The 21,785-nt window shown below is 38.9% G+C and overlaps 2 protein-coding genes across 5 annotated transcripts in view; both read right to left on the reverse strand.

Moving 5' to 3' along the window:
* LOC124863911 overlaps positions 1-21,785 on the reverse strand; it is a 265,902-nt gene that overhangs the window by 127,211 nt on the left and 116,906 nt on the right. The window lies entirely within an intron of this gene.
* Positions 654-21,362, reverse strand: LOC124863913 (IQ domain-containing protein K-like). 4 transcript variants are annotated; one of them, XM_047358475.1, is made up of 9 exons: positions 21,249-21,362; positions 21,133-21,176; positions 20,227-20,356; positions 20,051-20,148; positions 18,897-18,949; positions 18,731-18,808; positions 18,412-18,496; positions 4,747-4,858; positions 654-1,141 (listed from the first exon to the last, which is right to left on the reverse strand). In XM_047358475.1, the coding sequence occupies exons 1-9, from the start codon at positions 21,316-21,318 to the stop codon at positions 1,077-1,079; spliced, it is 735 nt and encodes a 244-aa protein (XP_047214431.1). In that variant the 5' UTR covers positions 21,319-21,362; the 3' UTR covers positions 654-1,076. The 4 variants fall into 4 exon arrangements, with proteins under 4 accessions (XP_047214431.1, XP_047214433.1, XP_047214434.1 ...); XM_047358476.1 differs by lacking the exon at positions 654-1,141 and adding an exon at positions 1,213-2,783; XM_047358477.1 differs by lacking the exon at positions 18,731-18,808.

Consider the following 21,785-nt stretch of genomic DNA (forward strand, 5'->3'; position numbering starts at 1 on the left):
CAAGTTAATTTGCAGTCCGGGTAGGAGACTTCTAGCTCGGACATTTTTAGTTTAGCAAGAAGGAGATCAAAGAAGTGCTAAGTCAGTTGAACATCGTGAAGGGTTTTGATTTTTGCTAACAAAATTTCATGAACTTGTCACGGCTGTTCCATGAAGATCTGAGATAATGCTAGATTACCACAGGATAGAAGAGGAAGGGATCCGAGCAATGCTAAAAACAATAAACAAAAGCACATTCATATTGTGGTGTAAGAAAATTACTATATTTTATGTTATGTGATTAGAGATTTCAAGCCACAAACCAAGTTAATATTATAATGATATCAGTAATTTCACTGATACGTTTATCTGTTTGGGTTTAAATGCTAAGACTATTTAAATGATTGAATATTTTTGGAGAATAATATTCCAAGTGCTTGGTCAGATAGAAGCCAATTTTCCTCTTGTGATCTCTGGTGGTCAAAACATTGTTTTTATTCTCTGGGTCCCTGACAGGGACATTTCTTTTTCCCATAAACAGGATAGAAAGTGTTGCTGTGAAGGCCAAGTCACTCTTCACTCCAGCCTTAACTGTCTGCTTGAATGGAAAAGCTACAATCTTTTTTATTATATGTTTTGCTACAATAAAAAAGAAGAGACAGAGAACAAGGAAATACGGTTGTCAGCATTATGGGAACCAAGTTATATGGGATTCATTTATTAGGTAAGACATAGGAAGGGATGTGATCATTCAATGAGACAAAAGGAGCAATAAAATTATTAGACATGGATCAAATCATAAATTCTTGCCTGACCCTGTAGGCCTTTAAATAGCTTGTTTGACTGACCATTTTGGTCAGTTTAACCTCAGGGTAACAAAGTTTAATATCCTTTAACACCATATAAAACATAGTACACAGAACTAAGAGATAATCATTTCACAGAATATATATATAACAATTCAAACAATCTAGCTCAAATATTTGAATGTTTTTCTTTACACTGTTAGATAGAGCAAGGGAATTACTCAGTTATGATGAGGATGGTGGTCAGCCACTCATAGGCCAGTCAGGTCATCTGGCCGGTGTGAACCATGCTTAACCGACGGATAGAGAGTGGTCGGCATCAGGGCCTTCTGCTAGATCTGTCATGGTCAAACCAACTGAAAACAACAAAAGTAATGTTTCTTTATTATGTTGGTTACTTTTCAAGCAAATTCATAATAAGAAATTAATAAAAAAAGATATGCACTAATGCAACAAATGTCTTTGCCTTTGATAATTATGTCAGCTTGCACCACCAGTTTTCTAAAGGAATATATTGGCACATTCAAAGAAAACACAAATCTCCTCATTTGGTAAAAAAAATAAATAAATAAACAACACAAAAACAAAAGACTGCTGATAAGTTTATTTTACACAAAGCATTTGCTGGTATTAGAGTGTGAAGATGTTATTTGCACAATTGTTGGTTTCCACAACAATAAAAATTATTTAAGAAGGCATTAAGATCATAAACATTTCTAACTTACTGTTTGTAAAGTAAAAAAAAAAAAAAACTTCAAAAATATAGATGAAAAACAATATAGCTAATGTAGAGCATATTTTAATACAGTTTAAAAAACATCTTAAAGCTTCAACATCTGATATTACCTTTATACTTAACTCAAATTCTATGTTGAATTGTGTTGCTTTTAAAGATCCTTTAGACTACTTCATGTTGTCAGACTGGTTCTTCTTTAGTGATTTCGTGATTCTAAAGGAATTAGGCCTGGATGTGTCTAGTGAAAATGTGCTAAGCTTTTCAAAAAAAGCTGAATGATGATAACCCTACCCTTTAGATTTTTTTTTTCCTTCAATTAATAAAACCATCATTAGAAACCAGCTTTTGTATATTTAGGCTACTTTTATATGAGATAAAAATGTACTTAATGACCACAAACATTTAACAGTGATACAAAATCCGAGGCAAAAGAAATCTGGTAATCAGCAAATAGTTTTCACAACATTTACAGCAGCCATGTTGGATTTTGAATTTGGGGAACTCACGCCTGGAGCCTGTTAAAGCCAAGTACTATTAAAGCACAGATCTGTTATTCATTTATTTATATGTGGGGCTTTGAAGTTGCTTTCTGGTTGCAATCTGCCCGTATTTGAAATGTTCTAAAGGTGTGACTGACACATTGTATCTGCTAATTTTAAAGTAAATATGAATTATATTTTGTTAAGTGTAGCAGACATGGTATATAAAATAGCAAACAAAATCTATTACAATCCCACATGGACACTAACAATTACTTTCTGGAAATATTGTGTAATAATAACATTTTCTTTCAGGACTCATTTTATGAAGTACAAACAAATCTTTGCTGAACCAAACAGGGCTTTTTCTGAAGGTAAATATCACACCAACGACAGTCATATGGTGATACATGAAGTGCCAACAGCTGCACCTGTTCATGGAGCTGCAACCCTTCAACTTTTTGACATATGAGTCTGTGTCTGCTCTTTGATCTTATTGTTTTTAGCTTCTGTCTGAGGCTAATTCTGATTTCAAACCAGAAAATGCCTGAAAAGATGCTGCATGTTTGCTCCTCAGGTCAAATAAGGTGAGTTCAGCTGTTCCTGGATCAACTTTAAGAGCTTCCATAAACAGAGGGGGAGGCTTCCCTAAATAATCTTTGCTCACACTCAGCTTCTGTCACAGTGGCAAACATGGCTCATTTATATGTCAGTGCTCTCAGTTGAAACAACACACAGCACAGCAAATTCACTCTTCTTCATCTCTCCCCTCCAGTTCAGATTCTGTTAAAAAGGTCAGAAAATAATTTCAATTCAGTATACTGGTCACGGCAGACTCATTTTTTTTATTTTGCACTCCCACAGTGTGTTGCACATGCACACTCACCCCCAGGCCCCCTGCTTTAATGTCAGGTCAGCAGCAGCAGCAGTGAGGCTGTGGCACCATAGCACAGAAATTTTTGTCAGCCTGCTGTGGCTGCAGTGAAACCCCTTTGTTATGTGGAATGTGTTAGTGTGGAGACAACCTGCAATCATGATGGTGTCTGTCGGTGTTGGTAAGAAACACAAGCAGGAATATAATTATGGTGAGCTTCTAATGTGCATGTTGGAGAGAGTGTGTTTGTAATAACACACCAACAACAGGAAAAAGTAGGGGAAAATGTGTCAGGTTGAAGGCATAGTTTGAGATTTTTGAAGTGAGGTTCTGTTAAAAGATTGTGGGTAGTTAATATCTTACCTGCAGTAGATAACCATCTTGGTGTCTTCATTTGGTATAGATCTAGATTACTTTGTCTCGGAGGTGGAAATTTACAGCTAGTCCAAGAGAGGCCAAGACCAAAGTGGACTTCTGTCTGATGATCTCGAATGATCTCAAAAACATCCCCACAATGTATCTTAATTCTATTTTATAACCCTTGTGCACTTCCTCATTCAGCGTATATGAATCCAATGGTTATTTACACAGACGCTGGTGGTTCTCCACCAATAATCTTACTGTGTCAAAACACGTAGCTACTAAGAACAGAACATCTAAGGCATTTCCAGACATAGTAAGAGCCAAATGGAAAAATAAGTCAGTGTAAAAATCAATAAAATAGTATTCACTTAAACTGCTTTAATCTAGTTTTCCATATCACTTTACTACTTTATCGATTTGTACAACCAGAGAGGCATTGCATTTCGTTTCCAGTATATGTTTCACAAAGAAAGATACCAAATTCCCGTGTAAATAATCAACAGCTTCCGGGTTAATAAGGATGCAGTGCAAACATGACAATGGTTTAAAGATTCATTAAATAGCATTCAAAAAATGCCATGAGTTCTGTGACTCATAGCATATTTCAGGTCACGTAAATCATAGCCAATTATGGTTTAGAGCAGCACCCATGCCTTTAAAAGGTAGCACTGTTTGGTAGAGAGGTTGAGTGGCAGCTGGAGCAGATACCCAAGCTAATTAACCAGCTAATATCAAATTGTTTTACTTGTTTCAGTCTGTAAACAGTCTGTAAAGAGCAGAATGGCATAAAAGGATAATATTCTGGGAAATAAGCACTTGAAAACTACAACTAAATAAAGTGAATGTTTCTAGTCTATAATTTTGCTTAGGCCTAGGTATTAAGCAACCACAAATGTTTGTAGAGCTGTAATAATCGTAATTTACCAACAAAAGGAATATTTGTTGCTCTTGTATTTTAAATGTAGGCAGTTAGATCAGGTTTTATATATCTGCTCCAAATTTTACCATGAAACTGTGAAATCTTTACTGAAAGCTGTCAGTAAGAATCTCAAACTGGTCCTTGTTTGATAGATTTCTGATCTTTTATGTCTCTTTATTTGTTAAAAACAGCTAGCATTAATCACACGAGAAGCTTTTTTTGGTAACCATCTAATTTTATTGTGCACATTCCAGGACAAAGTTTAGTCTTTATACTCGAGCCCTAATGCCGGTCACTCATTAGACACAGATATGCATTCTCAGCTGCTATGTCTCATCTTTCATGTGTGCAGTCCAGAACTCTCAAACCCACGGTCTTCCATTTCCCTGTCTCAGTCTCTAACTCCTCTCTTTCTACATGTGTATCCCCCAGCCCCCCCACACTCTCCATATAAACAACTGCTGTCAACAATAGCAGTAGTTATATGTTTACAATATGCCAGAGGACTGGTTAAAAGTGTGTGTGTGTGTGTGTGTGTGTGTGTGTGTGTGTGTGTGTGTGTGTGTGTGTGTATGTGTGTGTGTATATACCTCGGGTCTCTTGCCGGGCCCAGAAACGTGCAACCGTTTTGGCAATATCATGACTCTCCCTCAGCTCCCTTTGCCATTGGCGTAATTCCTGCACATTGGGCCGTGCTCTGACCTGAACAACCAAATGTGTTAACGCAAGTAAATGTCCTGAGTAACTTGAGCACACATGAAGCTATTCATTATAAAAAAAAGTTTTAAGTGTTTAGAATACATTTTATTTGTTTCGGGCAAAATATATGAGCTAACATCTTCCACACTGGAGAGTGTAGCACTTAGTATGGTATGTTTATGGATTGGAAAAAATGTAAATTATATTTGAAGTTTTCTATTTCCGACCAACCAGTCAAACTGAAAACTGTTAAATTACAGTCAACAACTGATTTCTCAGGGCTTTTTATCTTTGGCAACAGTATATACAGTACAAGTGCTGGTATGTGACTTGGTACATTTAATTAACAGGAGTCTAATGCCATGCATTGTCAAGCAGGACCAAAGAGCAGACAAAGAGCGTGGAAACGCCATGGCGAGTAGAAGGGTTTTAAAGATTACACATATCAAACATTTACATTCAAGGAATGAAGAGAACAGGACAGAACTGCGTGATATGAAACAGAAGAAACCAGAAGTGAACAATGGAAACCAGGGAGTTTAAATACAGACAAAATGTGATCAGTGACATGGGAACCAGGTGAATCTAATCAGCTGACAGTTAAACAGCTGTAAGTACTGAGCAGGGGAACGGACTGAAGGAGGCTAATTAGCACAGATAAAACCAAGGGAGCTGAAGTCGACACAAAGGGAAACAAGTCTAACATTACTGTAGCTACTAAAATATACATTTTTATTATTTTCAAAATAAAAGATGAGTTTTCAAACAGTTGCAATTATTATGGCGTTGAACTGCTCATTTTAATTTTATAGAAACAGTAATAATTAAGTAAGTAATAAGGCAGTAATATAAAGTAATACTTATTATCATTACTCTAAGACATTTAACATTTAATAAATCAATGTTTTAACTTGTTCATGATAATACAGCATTTTTGTAATTGTCTTTTGTTTCATAGATCACTATAAAGTTGTTCTTCTTACAATCTATGTCTGTTCCACAAGGATTTGTTTGAGCCCTCATTTTGATTTTAGTTTTTCAAGACAAAGAATCCTCTGCAGATTACAGTAATATGCTGATGCCATAATCATAATAATTACAATGCAACCTTTTTCAAATAAGCTATTGACCTTTGAGGTCACAAAGGAAGTGGAAATTTGTGTTGAATTTAAATATGAATACATTAATGACTTTCATATATTCACCTTTGAGGACAGGTAATTGCTCTTGTTCAACACTAAATTATATCTGTAAAGTAATAGTCACTTAGGGGGGTGGCTAGATGAAAAACAAAACTTGTGATGTTATGAGAAAGTGTTTCCCTTTGCAAATCAAAAAGAATCTTGTGCATTTCTATTATTCTTAGGCTATGATAATATTCCTATGGAAGGCATGCATATAAGTCTGGAATGCATCGCATGCAATACTTTATAGCAAATACAGGTTTACTTATTCATCTTTGTATATTATACAAATCCTCCGAGATAAATAAATTCACATGTTTATTGAACTCTATCTTCACCCTTTTGTCCTATTATACAAGTAATTATGTTATGATGTATACTACAAAAATACACCTAAATGTCTCTAGAGTGTAGTCAAACACTGGTAAAACCTTTCAGGTTGTTTTAATGCTCACATTTTACATATTGTTTTTCTTTTTCTATCCTTTATAACAATACTTTTAGAATATTTCTAATTATTTATACAATAAGACTGTTTTTATTTGCTGTATTTTTGCACTGCATCTTGACCAGGTCTTTGTGGAGGCTGTTGTTGATGTTGTAAAGCCTTAATAGAGCCAGAAGAATAACCTTTGGAGTATTTATCTAAAAAAAGATAAAAATAACAACTTTGTAACTTTACAGAGGAGTTTGTTATTTTCTGAGTCACTGTAATGTTGCATTGTGTGGTCGGCTAAATGGATGAAATTCATGCAGCCCAATTGTCTCTGGGTTCAAGTTGTTGTTGGTATGACTCATGCTTTTGTTCTTCGAGGAAACCCCTGTAGTTGTTTTGTGTTTGTGTGTGGGCTGCTGGGTTTACTGAAAGATTGACTGAATATGTTTGCTGTTTAAGATGAAAAGAAAATGTCCCTGTAGGACTCACTTGTCAATTCCTCTCCCACTAAAAAGGTCTTTTCTTTCTTTCACCCTAAGAGATTTTCTTCTTTGCCTCGCCTCTCCTTCAGTTCCTCTGCGTCTCATAACAACACCTCAGACCCTCTTGAGATTCTCCACACATTAATGTTTCATCCCTCTTCGTCCACCTCTGTCCTCTCTGTTTTGCATTCTCCACATCTCATCTCACCCATCCTGCTCCCCCTCTGCTTTTAGTGAACCTCGACATTCTCTCAAGAATCTGGTTGTGGGGCTACAATAGTGTTCCTACTAAGAAGTATAAAAGTAGGCCTGTTATATAAGGCTGACCATGGGGCTGACAAATTGGTAATTCCGTGAGCTCCAGCAGTTAATTCATTGGGTGTCATGGTGCCACAGCAGCCCCTGTCCTGATGGGAGCAAACCATAGAAATGGAAATGAGGGGCGAGGGTCAGATTTGCACCAAAGGACGGATAGGGGGTTGGAGCCACTTGTGTTTGCTCACCATTGCTTGTTTTCTCTTTGTGTGAGACTGAATGTCAATTTTCATTGGCTTCCTCCATACATCTTATACCTTGTTATTGTGTTTCCGCTGCTGTTACCTGCTTTTAAATAGATGAAAATTCAGTAGAAACCATTGCTTAGAAACAGGTCACACATGACTAAATGTAGAATGCTTTTTTGCGATGGACAACTAAAAGAAGCTGAGCTGACTGTGAGTGTTTCAAATTCCATATGTGTGAATAAGCACAACTTATTTGTTGGTGAAAGGTGCTGTTTTTGACTGTGTGCATAAAAGATAATAATGTTTCTACACATTGCAGATGGATGGATGGATGGATGGATGGATTTTCCCACACTGTGTTGGAATCGTGAAACAAAGGATATTTCCTCTTTCTTCTGACAAGAGCAGTTAATCTCACTTCATAGCATTAAATGGGAGTATTTTTCAGAAGTAGTCCTAACAGTTGGAATCGTTTATGACTGTTTGCTGAAACAGTATGTGGCTGTAAAGATCAATCATGGCACTGCACACGTGCCCGAGTTTGGTGCATGTGAGTCACCCCTCTGATGCTGTGTACAATGCACGCAGGCATGGATTAAAAGTGATTAGAAAAATCGCCAGGACACTGTGAGGCCATAGCCTTCAAAATGCATTACTTCAGATGTAAAATGCAAACATAGGCATAGACACACACCACCAAACCAAAACAGAAGTATAAAATACAAGACAGCGGTAAACTCAAGTCCCACAGACATCTTCATAAAAATCACACCAGCAACAGCACAAATTGAACCCCTGCATAAACCACACTCCCACTAGTTGTATAACTTCAACAAACATTGTACACACTGTTTCTAACACACGAACTTCATCCCTGCTGCCCCTCATGCTTCTCTCCTTTGCTGTGCAGAGCTGCCTTTGAGACCAAGTTCCACATTCTGCAGCAACACAAAGGCCACTATTCACTACAGTAATATCAGCAACGCAGACAAGCCACACAGATGCATCCACAAAATCTGCTCGATCTTCCCCTTCACACCTCATCCACCCACCCATCAATCATCTTTTTGTTGCCCGATGCTTCCTTCACAGTTTAACCAGCCCAGTGACCTGTGATCTGATACGTGCTTCTGCAGACTTGGCTACAGTAAATGGCTTCAACATGTCCCTGCTGTGTTTTTTTAAAATACAGACAGCTAATCCCATTTTTATACAGTCAACATTATGGATAGATCCCATTTTTGGGGAAAGGGTGTCTGGGTAGGCCACATCGGAGTAAGTAAAGATGTGAGGGCCAAGCAGAATCAGACAGAAGGGCTATTTAATGTATTGAGTCCCTGTGACATTTTTTCTGCATGAGTGTCGCTGTTTTCTACACGTGGTTGGTCAACTGATCTAAAACCGAAGCTCAGCTCAGACCATTCAACTATAGCTGCCCTTAGATCGTTGAGCTGGAATCACAGACCTAATTCTCCAATCGACTATACTGTTGTTTTGCAGGGATTCTATGGGCAGAGTGGGCGTTAATAAGTCAAACCATCAATATTAGATTATGTCAAATGAAATATTACTCAGCACAAGTAGTGCCCTATTTTCTATTGTAAAATCAAACAGAATGAAACTATGAAAAGAAAATACTTCATAAAAACATAAAACCTATGTCTAAGCTTAAACTTAGCATGAACAGTAAGGCAATTTGAGTTTGGTCTTTTTTTTGTTCTAACGCCTCTGAGCATTACATCGTCTACTGTTGGAAAGCCTGTTTGGACCACTTTTAATGGTGCCTTATTTATAGGAAAAAGGCATTTCTGAGAAAAAACAAACAACCCTCTCTGCCAATGCCAATCAGCTTTTGTGCTATTAACTCTAGTTTGGTGTCATGACGTAGACAACACCCTTCAATGCTGAGACAGCTTTTTTTATTTATTAAATATACTGTCAACAATCAAAAGCAAAAATAAAAAAGCCAAAGCAAGTCTTACTTGTGCTCTATAACAACTGTTAGGTAATTTCTTTAACCCAAATGCTGGGTTCACGTTGTTTAGTGAGGAGGTTGGTAGTTCTAACCAACCATTGGATTGAAAATAGAGGCCCAGTTTTTTGAGTTCCAAGAAGAGAGAGGGAGCTTCAGCATTTTTCAGAGGCAGCTATTTTGAACTATACAGACTTCATTTAACTCCTACCACAGGTCTTAAGCTCAGTGATGGGCAGTCTCAGTAGGCAGATATTTTTGGGTCTTTTCGGAAATGTTTTCTTGGATTTAAGTCCAGGCTCCGGCGTGGCCACTCAAGGAAAGTCACAGACTGCACAGACAGAAGGCACTTCTTTGTTACCTTGGCTGTGTGCTTTGGGTCATCGTCATGTAGAGAGATGAATCGCTGGCTTAATCAGAGTTCAAGAGCACTGTAGCAAGTTTTCTTGATAAACTGCTCTGTATAAGTCAAAAACTATTTCTATCATTGGAGAAGAAGTGGAGGTGGTGGAAGAGTATAAATACCTTGGTGTTCACCTGGACAACAGACTAGAGTGGAGATGCAACTGTGAAGCCATCTACAAGAAGGGACAGAGCAGACTGTACTTCTTGAGGAAGCTTAGGTCCTTTGGTGTTTCCAGCAAGATGCTGCATATCTTCTATAAGTCTGTTGTGGAGAGTGTGATCTCTTCTACCATCATCTGCTGGGGAAGCAGCATCAGAGCCAGGGACTTAAAAAAACTCAACAAGCTGATAAAAAAGGCTGGCTCTGTTCTGGGGACTCCTCTGGAACCTCTGAAGATCATTGTGGAAAGACAGATTCTTCATAAAATGAAGAACATTATGGAGAACCCTGAGCATCCTCTTCATGTGACTGTCCTACAACAACAGAGTGTCTTCAGTCAGAGGCTTCTTCAGATCTGCTGTAAGACGGAGCGCTACAGGAGATCCTTCCTGCCCACAGCCATCAGCATCTACAACGGCTCTTTAAAGAAACCTTCATAATGAGGTACAACAACATTTAATTTCCCTTTGGGATTAATAAAGTATTTTTGAATTGAATTGAATTTAGCAGCTGTGATTGTACTGCACAGTATATACCAGGGATATAGAACCCCATTTCTCATTGGCTGATCTCCAGCAGGTTGTAGATGTGTCCCTACTCCAAGAAAGACTGAAATGGTTGAATTACACCCCCGCGTTTCATACTTTCTGTTGTACCGGCACGGTCAATGGTTAATATAGCGTTACTTGCTGACCGTGAAATTAGCTGTCCAAATTGACTTGTTTATTAATAAGTCTTTTTACACACTGTTATTCATGTTGACCTGCATGACAGGGCAGATGTTATCACTTTTGCCTTGTTAAAAGAAGGTCCTGGGTTTTGGTTATGTGGAGTCTGTATGTACTTTATGGGTCCTCCACTTTTAACCCACAGTTCTAAAGCATGCAATTCTTGTCAAAGTCTGGATCGAGCCTGGCTGCTACTAACTATCTTTCACCCCTAGGTGCCGCCGGAGTCTGTTATTCGGGGGTGTGACAGGTGCGGCTTGTTTCGGTGATCCGCTGGAGCAGTATAAGGAGGACGGATTGCCAGTACATCTTTGCCTGAGTGTTTTGCCAACTGCGGTACAACCATCTGGCCCAATATTGTCTCATCTTGCTACGAACCTTGCAACTTGAAGAAACTAACCCTCTTTTTTTGATCCAGGTGCCTGATCCAGCCTCGCTCCTTACGGAGAGACCTCATTACCGGACCCGAACCAAGTTAAACCCAAGATCAAGCCTTCAGCTGGCAGTCCATCCAAGCCAACCTCCAGGTCAGCGTAGCCAAACTCTGTCCACCCTCCGACGGTAAACACGCTCCGATCATCGAGGCTCCAGGCTCCCTCGGTCCAGACTCTGTAGCATCTCCCTGGCAGATCGAACCTCGCTCCTACTATTAGCCTAGCTTTGATTAATTCAGCTGTCGAGCGGCAGATTACTCACCAGATTTGTTGTTTTCTTGCAGTTCACCTGCTCCTGGTCGATGGTCGCTTTCTCACCATTTTTACCTTTCCTAAACAGTCTCAGTTCTCTGGGTGTTTACTGCATGTGGGTCAAGTCGGCCTCAAAAGTTAGGACAATTCTAGGTTACCTGGGAACTTTACATTGGTGTGAACATCTGAGTTATCCTGTCCTGGGTGTACCTAGCTTCACTCACTGACCGCTGGAAACTGGTACCAGCCTGCCCGTGACTCCTAATGGATTAAGTGGCAATAGGACATGCATGAACTGTTCAATTTAATCCAAACAATACTTGTTTAGTAATTCAGGTTATCTTTTGATTTTCAATCCACTCTTTAGTAGCCTTAACATTTGATATTGATCATGTTAACCATTTTTTGGGGGGTTAAAAACCTAACCCAGTATGCTGGATCAAACCCAAAACCAACCCAGGGCTGGATTGTCTATAGCTGACCCAGGGCTGGGCAAGAAAAATATCCCAAACTGGGTTGTGTTTGAATGTGTTTAATGTGTAATAAATGGTAAAGAATGCCATTAAAATTTGGTCAGTTTCAAGATATTTCAGAGACACTGTAAAGTCTTAGAGTTAGTGTGTTTATCTGAAACTAATGTGCAACAGCAGTCTATAGAGAGAATAAAGCCAGTAACAACCTTTTTTTCCTAACACAACCATTGTTTAGCTGGAAAGCCATGTGATTAATAATAGTGTGTGTACATGCTGAATAAATCGTAATAAACAAGAAATGGAAACGGTGCAAAAAGTCCTGTGAAGTACCTGACCACAACTTCATCATATCAACAAGCTAACTGTAATATATTATACAACAGCTACAGTGCTCCAACTCAGCTGACCAGATTCGAGTAATCCTAATAAGTCTTAGTGATTATAAAAAGTGTGTGTGTGTGTGCTACAGTATATGTGTGTTACAGCAGCAGGCATGGATGAATGCATTATAGCTGGGCTAAGGTACATAGTTTAAAGAAGATTATGCAACATGTTAAGGTCTTGCAGCTATTCCTAGGAATAGTGTCTTGTAACAGTGTTCATACCTCATGAACATTTTCACGTCTGTTTCGTTACAACCACTAACTTCAATGCATTTTGTTGGAAATTTATGTGATCAACCACAGCATAACTGGGAGGTTCAAGACAATTAAAATGTTTTTTTACAAATAAAATCTAAAAGGGCATTTTATTCAGTCCCCCTGAGTCAACACTTTATAGAACACTTTACTGTAACTGTAACAACTTTACTCTGGTTTCTTTCTCCATCAACTTTGGACTTTTAGATACTTTTTTGCTAATTTGTTTCCATAATAGTTAAAACTCAGTCACAGTGAATGAAGACAATCTGTGAACATTATCTTTAAATCTTGCTGAAAATTCTTAACTTAATTTAGGCTTGGACTTTGACTGGGCCATTAAAACACATGAATATGCTTTGATCTAAACAGTTTTATTGTAGCTTTTATTGTATGTTTCAATGTCCAGTTTCAAATTATCTGCAGCCTCTAACAGGCTGTCCTACAGTATTGTCCTCCCATCAACTCTGACCTGTTTCTGGTCTCTGCTGAAGAAAGATTTCCACAGCACTATGCTGCCAATGCATGTTTTACTGTAATAAATGGTTGTGTTCTGAATGATGTAAGTGCAGGTGCACAACTAATAGTTGTTGTTTGTTGGGGCTGTGGATTTATGCAGCTTCTTCAGAGTTACCATAGGCATTTTGGCTGCTTCTCTGATTAATCCTCCCTATACCAGGTTTGTCCATTGAGGTCAGTTTTGTCCAAAGTCTGGTGTTATGCAAAGACTGGTGTCCTACATGTTTCATATGTTGCCCTGATTCAACATACCTGAATCAAATTAACGGTTCAATAGCAAGTCACTGCAGAGCTATAGGTGACATGTTAAGTAAGAAATTTGGCTATTTAATTCATCTGTGTTGGTGCAAGGACGCATCTAAAACCGGCATGACACCGGCCCTCGAGGACAGGAGCTGGACACCCCTGGTTTAGGTGGACGCACCATGCTATATTCATTTTTGGTTGGTTGATTAGTGCTCCATGACATATCCAAAGCTTCCGGAGATCGTGTCGTCGAGGTCTCCACCTTCGTCTGCTGCCCAATTCTCTTTGCACTGGTCGCTTGTGGTTCCCCCCTTCAGGTGGTGGGCCCACTGGGGAACAGTCTTCGGTCTCTTGTTTGGGCTTGACCTAGCTGGGTCCCGTGTGGAGTAATCCGGCCACCGACGCGTCCTGACCCCAGGCCTGGCTCCGGGGTGGGGCCCCAGCTCCGCTGTACCGAGCAACGTCACGTGCCTCGTTCTAATGGTCCTCATGAAGGCGTCTGGGAACAGCCCAGGACATGCTGGAGGTACTATGTCCCCTGGCTGGCCTGGGAACGCCTTGGGCTTCCCCCGGAGGAGCTGGAGGAGGTGTCTGGGAAGAGGGATGTCTAGGTATCTCTACTTGAGTCCCCTTCCCCCGTGACCCGGTTACAAGATATGTCCAAAGCTTGGGATATCCTTTTATAACCTAACCCCGCTTTAAACTCCTAGACAACTTTGTCCCTGACCTGTCTGCTGTCTTTATGATGCTCTAAGTTCCCCAATGTTTTCTAACAAAACTCTGAGTCCTTCCCAGATCAACTGGATTTACACTGAAGATAAAACGTCAAATACGTAGATCCTATTTTCCAATTAGGTAACTTCTAAAGGCAATTGGTTGCACTGGAATTTATTTAGTGGAGCTGAATACAATCCACAGCATGTTTGTTGAAAACAATGTATCATTTGTAATGGTCTATTGATCAAATACATTGAAGTTTGTAGCTGAAACGTGTAGCAGGAAAAGCTTACTTCCACTTCACAAGCATGGACTACTTTGTGTCCATCCATAACATAAAATGTTGATGACATACTTTGAGGTTTTTGATTGTAACATGACAGTATGTAAAAACGTTTGAAGCATATGAATATTTATGTAAGGTATTGTATATGCAAGAGAAACGACACACAGTCGCAAAGTCTAGGTTATAGAAGTGAGTTAGTTTGTGCGTGTCTAAACCAACTTCACTACTGCTCTTCTTCAGTCCTCGGCATTGTGATGAGAGAGATTAATAATGGAGGGATGAAAATTCCGCTCTGAAAAAATACTCTCCATCTCTGCTTCCTGCGCTTTCGGCCTGTCTATGTTTCTTAACCAGAACACGCATACTCGCACAAATCCACAAAAACACAGGCACAGATACATACACACTGCAGTCAGGGAGTCAGCGCTGCGTCAGGCAGGTTATATAACAGCTCAGAGCATGAGAGTGAGAGTGAAAAATGTAAGGACCAGATTGGGGGGTGGGGTTGTGAATTGATAGCTTACAATAGAGCAAAACCCCATCATCCATTTAGGATTTTTATAAACTCCAAAACTCTTTGCTATTACTTAAAAATCTCACACTGAGACTGATTTTAGTGAAATTATATTGTTATTTTAGATGTGATCCATCTCTGCGCTCACTTAGGAATTCTGTGAATATATTTCTTCTTGTGGACTTTAAATTGTAACGATTCTGCAGCACTGCAGCACAGCTTCACAAATGACTTTATACAAATACTCCAAGCATGATACACAGCAGCCACTGTCAGGACTCTGCAAACCTAAGATATCTCTATTCTGTGTCTGTTTAATAACTTGTGATCCTACATCTGTCAAATGCCAATCTCTAACTTCAGACACTGACTGTAGAGCATTTTTAATCCTTGATCTCTGCTGACAAAGCTGTGTTTCCTTCATATTGCTCCAGTCTCTAATCTGACACTGCTCTGCAACATCAGCATGCTTTCTTTTCCCCCCTTTGTCATCCAACCCAGAATGTTCCAAACATAGCTTCATCCTTCCACTTAATCCATCCCGCTCTCTCTCAACCAACTCAGTTTCTCTCTTTGGCTCTGTGTCTCAGCCTCGAGATCCCTTGGGATCTCGAGGCTGAGGCCACTGATGGCACTGCACGTCTGCAGTGCCATCAGTGGCCTTTCTGAACAAATTCCTAATTCATGGTAAACACACTCAATTCTGCCACCGCAGAGGAACACAGGCTGGAGAAAAATGGAACTGTCTCCCCCTGCTGGTGGGAAAAAGCATCCAAGACTAAATGTGTGCACTGCACTTTCAGCAAAGCTTTTTAGGCACACACCCATAAATTCAGCTACATGTTCGAGTAGGTTTGCTGATTTATTCAAAGGCAACAGCAGACGACACAACCACCTGCATCTGAAAGCAGCAACTTCTGACAAAAACATGACCCTTTTACTTGTCTTCACACCACAGAAGGTTGTGTTCATCTTTTGTCTGAGTGACAACACTGCTGCTGTTTGCTTCTGGCTGCGTCTGACTATTTATATCACAGCATTGCTGCGCCCACACAAGAGGGAATTAAAGCCTGGCATCACCGATGACATAATCAAGCTGCTGAATGAAGCTACAAGATCCCTGTGTAAGAGGAGGTTTTTAAAGCGATGTGGGATTATACAACAAGATTCCAGTGTAGGCAAGTTTTTTTCACAGGGATGGTGTCTATTGTATCCTAACATGACCACACACACACATACACACTAACACGCACACAGTGAGAAAGGTTCACTGTGGTCTTGTCGACTGACTGAGCCGTTCTTTTTCTGTTTAAAAATTAACTTTTTTTCTCTCCACATTTTAGTCTTTTTGGCCATTGCATTAACATCATCTTATATCAATACAGTTCCAGCCAGAAGTGTATGTCAAGTAAAACAAATTAGGACACTCCATGACAGCCTGTGTTTTTTGTTTTTTTTTATATATTTGGACGTGTGGATATTTAATATACATTTTACCAATACTTTCAATAAATACTTCAAATGAAAGTATATGCCTATACAATCAGAAAGAGATTGCACAAATTTAACTTTCCTAAGAGGTGTGCAAGGAGAAAGCATTTGCTTTCTAAGACAATAATGAACACCAGATTGAAATTTGCCAGAGAGAACTAAGACCAGTACTTCTAGAATACAGTTGTTTGGACAAATAAGTAAAAATTATATTGTGGACACCAGAAGAGAGGGCATATCTGGCTTAAACAAAACAAAAAAAAAGCATTCCAATAAAATTCCATGCCAACAGTGAAACATAGAGGTGTGAATGTCATGGTTTGGGGATGCTTTATGCAACAGGACCTAGTCAGCTCACCATCATAGAATCCACCATGAATTCAACCTTGTATCAGGGCGTGGTTGAGGAAAATGTGAGACTATCTGTAAAGAAATTAAAACAGAAGAAGATCTGGGCCCTGCAACATGACAATAACCCAAAACATAAAGAACTGCTTGAGAAAAGAACAGATTTTGATCTCAACGAGATGTTGTGGGGTGAGTTAAAACGAGTTGTAAATGCAAGAAACCCCTCAAACATCTCACAGCTGAAAGTGAGGAGTGGGGCAAATTTTACTCAGACCTATGTCAGAGACTGCTTACTAAAGTCACATTTGTCAAAGAGGGTACACTAGCTGTTAGGAGGAAGGATGTTCTGACTTTATCCTTCGTTAGAATAAACATTTATGTTAATATCTTTCGTTTAATGGCCAAAATAAGGACAAGCTTTAGTGTTTCCCAGTAATTAATACATTTTTTTTCTCCAATGATTAATTAAAAAGATTTAACATTTATATCTAAACATTTCCGATGAAGGACCTGAACATTTAATGGAGTGTCCTTGAATTATAATATGACTGTACATCTATTCATCAAGAGTCTGAATGTCCTGCCTGACCTCAAGCCTACAGAAAACTTGTGACTAGGCTTAAAAGGAGGATCCGTGTCATGAAACCAACCAGTTTAAATAAATTCTATAGTTTCCACCTACAAAGGTGGTCAAATGCTTAAATCCTTAAATTTATGTCAGATATTAGCTGATGGCTACGAAAATCATGTGGTCAAGGTCCAGCTTACTAAGGGAGATTTGTGTAAATGTTTATGTGGGTGTATGTAAATATTGCAAAATTGAGTGTATACTTGTATGGGTTATTGATAACTAAACAATTCACATTGTAAATTAAAACTTAAACAATTCTTGTTTTAAAAGAATCACTGAAATTGTTTGTTGTATAACCATTCTATAGTGGGAAAAAATGATTCAATGCATCATTAAAAGCCCAAAATGAACTTTATTTTCTCGCCCATGATGAGTATATGCAAACTTCTGACCAATGCTGTACAATGTACATTCACAGGCCACTTTATTAGGTACACCTGTCCAACTGCTCGTTAACGCAAATTTCTAATCAGCCAATCACATGGCAGCAACTCAATGCATTTAGGCATGTAGACATGGTCAAGACAATCTGCTGCAATTCAAACTGAGCATCAGAATGGGGAAGAAAGGTGATTTAAGTGATTTTGAATGCGGGATGGTTGTTGGTGCCAGACGGGCTGGTCTAAGTATTTCAGAAACTGCTGATCTACTGGGATTTTCACGCACTACCATCTCTAGGGTTTACAGAGAATGGTCCAAAAAAGAGAAAATATCCAGTGAGCGCAAATGCCTTGTTGATGCCAGAGGTTAGAGGAGAATGGCCAGACTGGTTCAAGCTGATAGAAAGGCAACAGTAACTCAAATAACCACCCGCTACAACCAAGGCACACAGAAGATCATCTCTGAACGCACAACACGTCGAACCCTGAGGCTGATGGGCTACAGCAGCAGAAGACCACACCGGGTGCCACTCCTGTCAGCTAAGAACAGGAAACTGAGGCTACAATTCGCAGAGGCTCAACAAAATTAGACAATAGAAGATTGGAAAAACGTTGCCTGGTCTGATGAGTCTCAATTTCTGCTGCGACATTCCGGTGGCCGATGAGTGTATTTCCCTTTCTTGCTGTATTATTATATTTTCCTTTTCCATCATCTCAACAGCACAGACCACTTTTAAACAAACTTGGTGTGATATACCTTGTATCCTCTCCAGAAAGCCTGAACAAGCAGAGCAGCCTCTTCTTCACTGAGCTGTAGAAACAAAGGGATGGGAGGCCTTGGGCTGAAAAATACAAGGTGAGAACTAAGAGAAAAAAACTGGTAGAATCAAACAGAGATGATTATTAATGCGCCAGAAATGAAATCAAAAGCATTGCAAGAGGATATGCAACTATGTTCACAAGATTAGAACATAGAAACCTTTTTGACTGACATGAATATTTTCATGTTATCTAATTTCCAGACTTAACTCTATCCCATAATTTAAGGTATGTGTTTGTATAAGTGAGGCACTCACTGCTTTCTGAGCCAGTCCCTGACAAAGGGAATGTCTAGAAAGTTCACTGGATCCTGTCCCTGCCTGCGGGGGTTCTGACTGAAAATAGATAGGACCAGATGTAAGCCAAATTATGTGGTGTGATATTAGCGTGGGTGTGTGTGTGTATGTGGGGAAGGGCTCTTACTTGTATATCCACTCAGTTAGGAAATCACAGGGGACAAACTTGGTTATTTTTCTCTGGAACAAAAAAAAAGGGATTTAACTGATGATATAAGTTGCAAAAAACCTTCTCCAGAATATCCAAACCACTCTTAATGGTTTCAATATCTGGACTCTGCTATGTCCAACCCAGGATCTCAGTAAATCCTGGCAATGTCATCAAATATGAGCTTACTGTTACTAAAGAGCCTGCAAATCTTTTCTCTGCACCAGCTGAGTACTTGTTGATATTTATTGGTATCAATGAAGATGTGTAAAACACTATAAAATAAATTAATCTTTAATTGCAGGAGCATAAACTCAAACTGGAAAAATAAATCCATGCATTTTCTACAGCCCTTATCTCCTGACCGGGTTGTAAGGGGCTGGTGCCCATCTCTAGCGGTTTTTAGGGAAGAGGCAGAGTAAAAACCCTACCTGTGTAAATTTTATTTGTTTTGAATCATTATCTACCTGATAATACTTTGACTTGTTTTTAGTTTACTGAAAGAGGACGCAATATTTTTTATGAAAAACCTCCTTGTAAGAGTTCATGATTTCATAAACTGTAACACAATGTCCAGGGTCTTTGGAAGAAAAAGCGGGCCATACTTAACAGTGGGCAGGATTGCTTTACACCAAACCCACATGGAGTGTTTGTAGCCAAAAAGCTCAAACATAATCTCATCTGACCAAAGTACATGGTTCCAGGTGAATTCACAACACATGTTTACGTTTGTGATGGCAGGGCAGAAAGGGCTTTTATTCTGGCATCGCTACCAAACAGCTGGTTGATGGCATCTAATTGTAGGTATGGTGACTTTACTGTAGTTCTCCAACGGTTTTGAAGAGTATATCTCTCACCATCATGCTCATTGTGAATGGCAAGTTAAATTAGGTCAATGTCACACCAGTGACACTGAAAAAAATGTATTCTCGGGTCAAATTATAGGTTGGATTTCTGAAAAGACAAAAAGAAATCATTGAAGGATTAGGCTGCTACAATAGAAAGCCATTTATTTGAGTGATTTTTAAACATCTTCACAAGTAGTGTTGATAAATGTAGCCAGCTGTGTAACACCTGAGTACTTTATTTTTGTTCAAATATTTGGTGTGATGTATATCAGAAGAAATGTAGACCTCAAAACAGCCGTATTTCTGGGATTCTCTCAGCAAAGCTGCTAGACCAGGCAACAATACTGGGTACACCGTCTTCTCCAAGAACCGCTTGACAGGGCCTAAAACACATAAATATTACTTTCTGCAAATAAAGATCAGGATTGGGGGATTTTTTTTATGCAGCTGGGTAATCTTACATTCATCGATATGTAGGGACAGTGAAGCTTCAAGTATCTTTGGGTGCTTCTGAGAAGAAAGGTGAGCTTTCCAGCCAGCAACACCAACAAGAGGGTCAGTGTCCCTCTGATGATCATCATCCACCGATGCCTAATAAAGCAATAATAAACCCAAGAAATATATTTATATATATATTTATATATATATATATATATACAGTACATTGCAAAAGTATTCATACCCTTTGAGGTTTTTTACAAAATTTTCCCATGTTAAAACCTCAAACTTTTATTTGTCTAATTAGGATTTTATTTGACAGACAGGAGGGATCTGGTTTTCTTATTTTCCATTAAATAAAAATCTGAAAATGTGGCATACAAATGTATTCAAACCCCCCAAATCAATACGTTGTAGAATGCTGTTTGCTGCATCCCCTGCATGGTAAATGGCCTGCACTTGTATAGTGCTTTATCAAGTCTGAGGACTTTACATTAAAATCAGACATCCATCCATTTATACACTGACACTAACACTGTCAGTGAGGCTGCCATACAATCGCCGTCATCGGGCCCTCTGACCACTATCAGCGAGCAAGGCGGGTGATGTGCCCAAGGACACAACAAATGATGGTGCAGGGGTTTGAACTGGCAACCCTCTGGTTACAGACCTCTTTATGGCTCTCTCCTTCATTGATAGCTGTGTGTACTTGTTAAAAACTCTTAATTTCAGATGATAGATTGAACGATTTGTGAAATTATTATTTTGCTATGTCGTAATATTTTTTGTTGAAAACTAATTCCCAGTTATGAACTACTTTGTGTTGGTCTGTTGCATAAAACTCCAATAAAATAGAAGCTTGTGAATTTAACATGGTAGAATCTGAGGGTTCAAGGCAGTGAACAGCTTTTCGATGCAGTGTGGCTTACCTTGAACTTCTGAAATGGAGGATTGGGCTGCTCAGCTTCAAACTCTTAAAATACACAACAAACAAATTAATTTCATTTGCATTACGCTCAAAGTCATGTAGGCACATTTATATTACCGCGGCAAACTTGTTCCCATATTGACGTTTGACCACATACTACGTCTGCCATTACGTTGCTTGTGTTCATTAGCGGTCGTCAAGGACTGCTGTTGTCAAGGAAGTGAGTGGCGTAACTTCCGATATAAACATTGGCGCCTCCACGCTTGTAGTATTTAACATGTTTTCCATACAGTTTGTAGCTGTAAAATGTAGGGGAGAATCTGTCCTTCATCGAAATAGCAGCTGCGTCGTAGTCAAATTCAGAAGGGAGATTAATGGGAAATGCTATTCGTAAGTTTAAATTAAATAACAAAAATCAATTATAAAGGCCGCAAAGTGTAGTTTACACTTCACATTTTTAAATAACTGATGGGAGTATTTAAAAACTAGAAAAATGTGAAAGACGTTTAGCATGGATGGAAGAGAACAATTCATTCCTACCAAAAATCCTTCACTTAATTATTTTATTTATATATATTTTTATTTTATTAATTTTATTGTCTTTTATTTTTATTTTGAGATTATTACTTACACAAAATCTTTGTATTAATTTTG

The sequence above is a fragment of the Girardinichthys multiradiatus genome, chromosome Y (genome assembly GCF_021462225.1).
Source record: "Girardinichthys multiradiatus isolate DD_20200921_A chromosome Y, DD_fGirMul_XY1, whole genome shotgun sequence".
Lineage (NCBI taxonomy): Eukaryota > Metazoa > Chordata > Actinopteri > Cyprinodontiformes > Goodeidae > Girardinichthys > Girardinichthys multiradiatus.

Coding starts and splice junctions, on each gene's coding strand:
- LOC124863913 (XM_047358475.1), bottom strand. CDS start 21,318: ATGAACACAAGCAACGTAATGGCAGACGTAGTATGTGGTCAAACGTCA. Junction 20,149..20,226: donor GTCCCTACATATCGATGAAT/GTAAGATTACCC, acceptor TATGTGTTTTAG/GCCCTGTCAAGCGGTTCTTG. Junction 18,497..18,730: donor AGGGACTGGCTCAGAAAGCA/GTGAGTGCCTCA, acceptor TGTATTTTTCAG/CCCAAGGCCTCCCATCCCTT.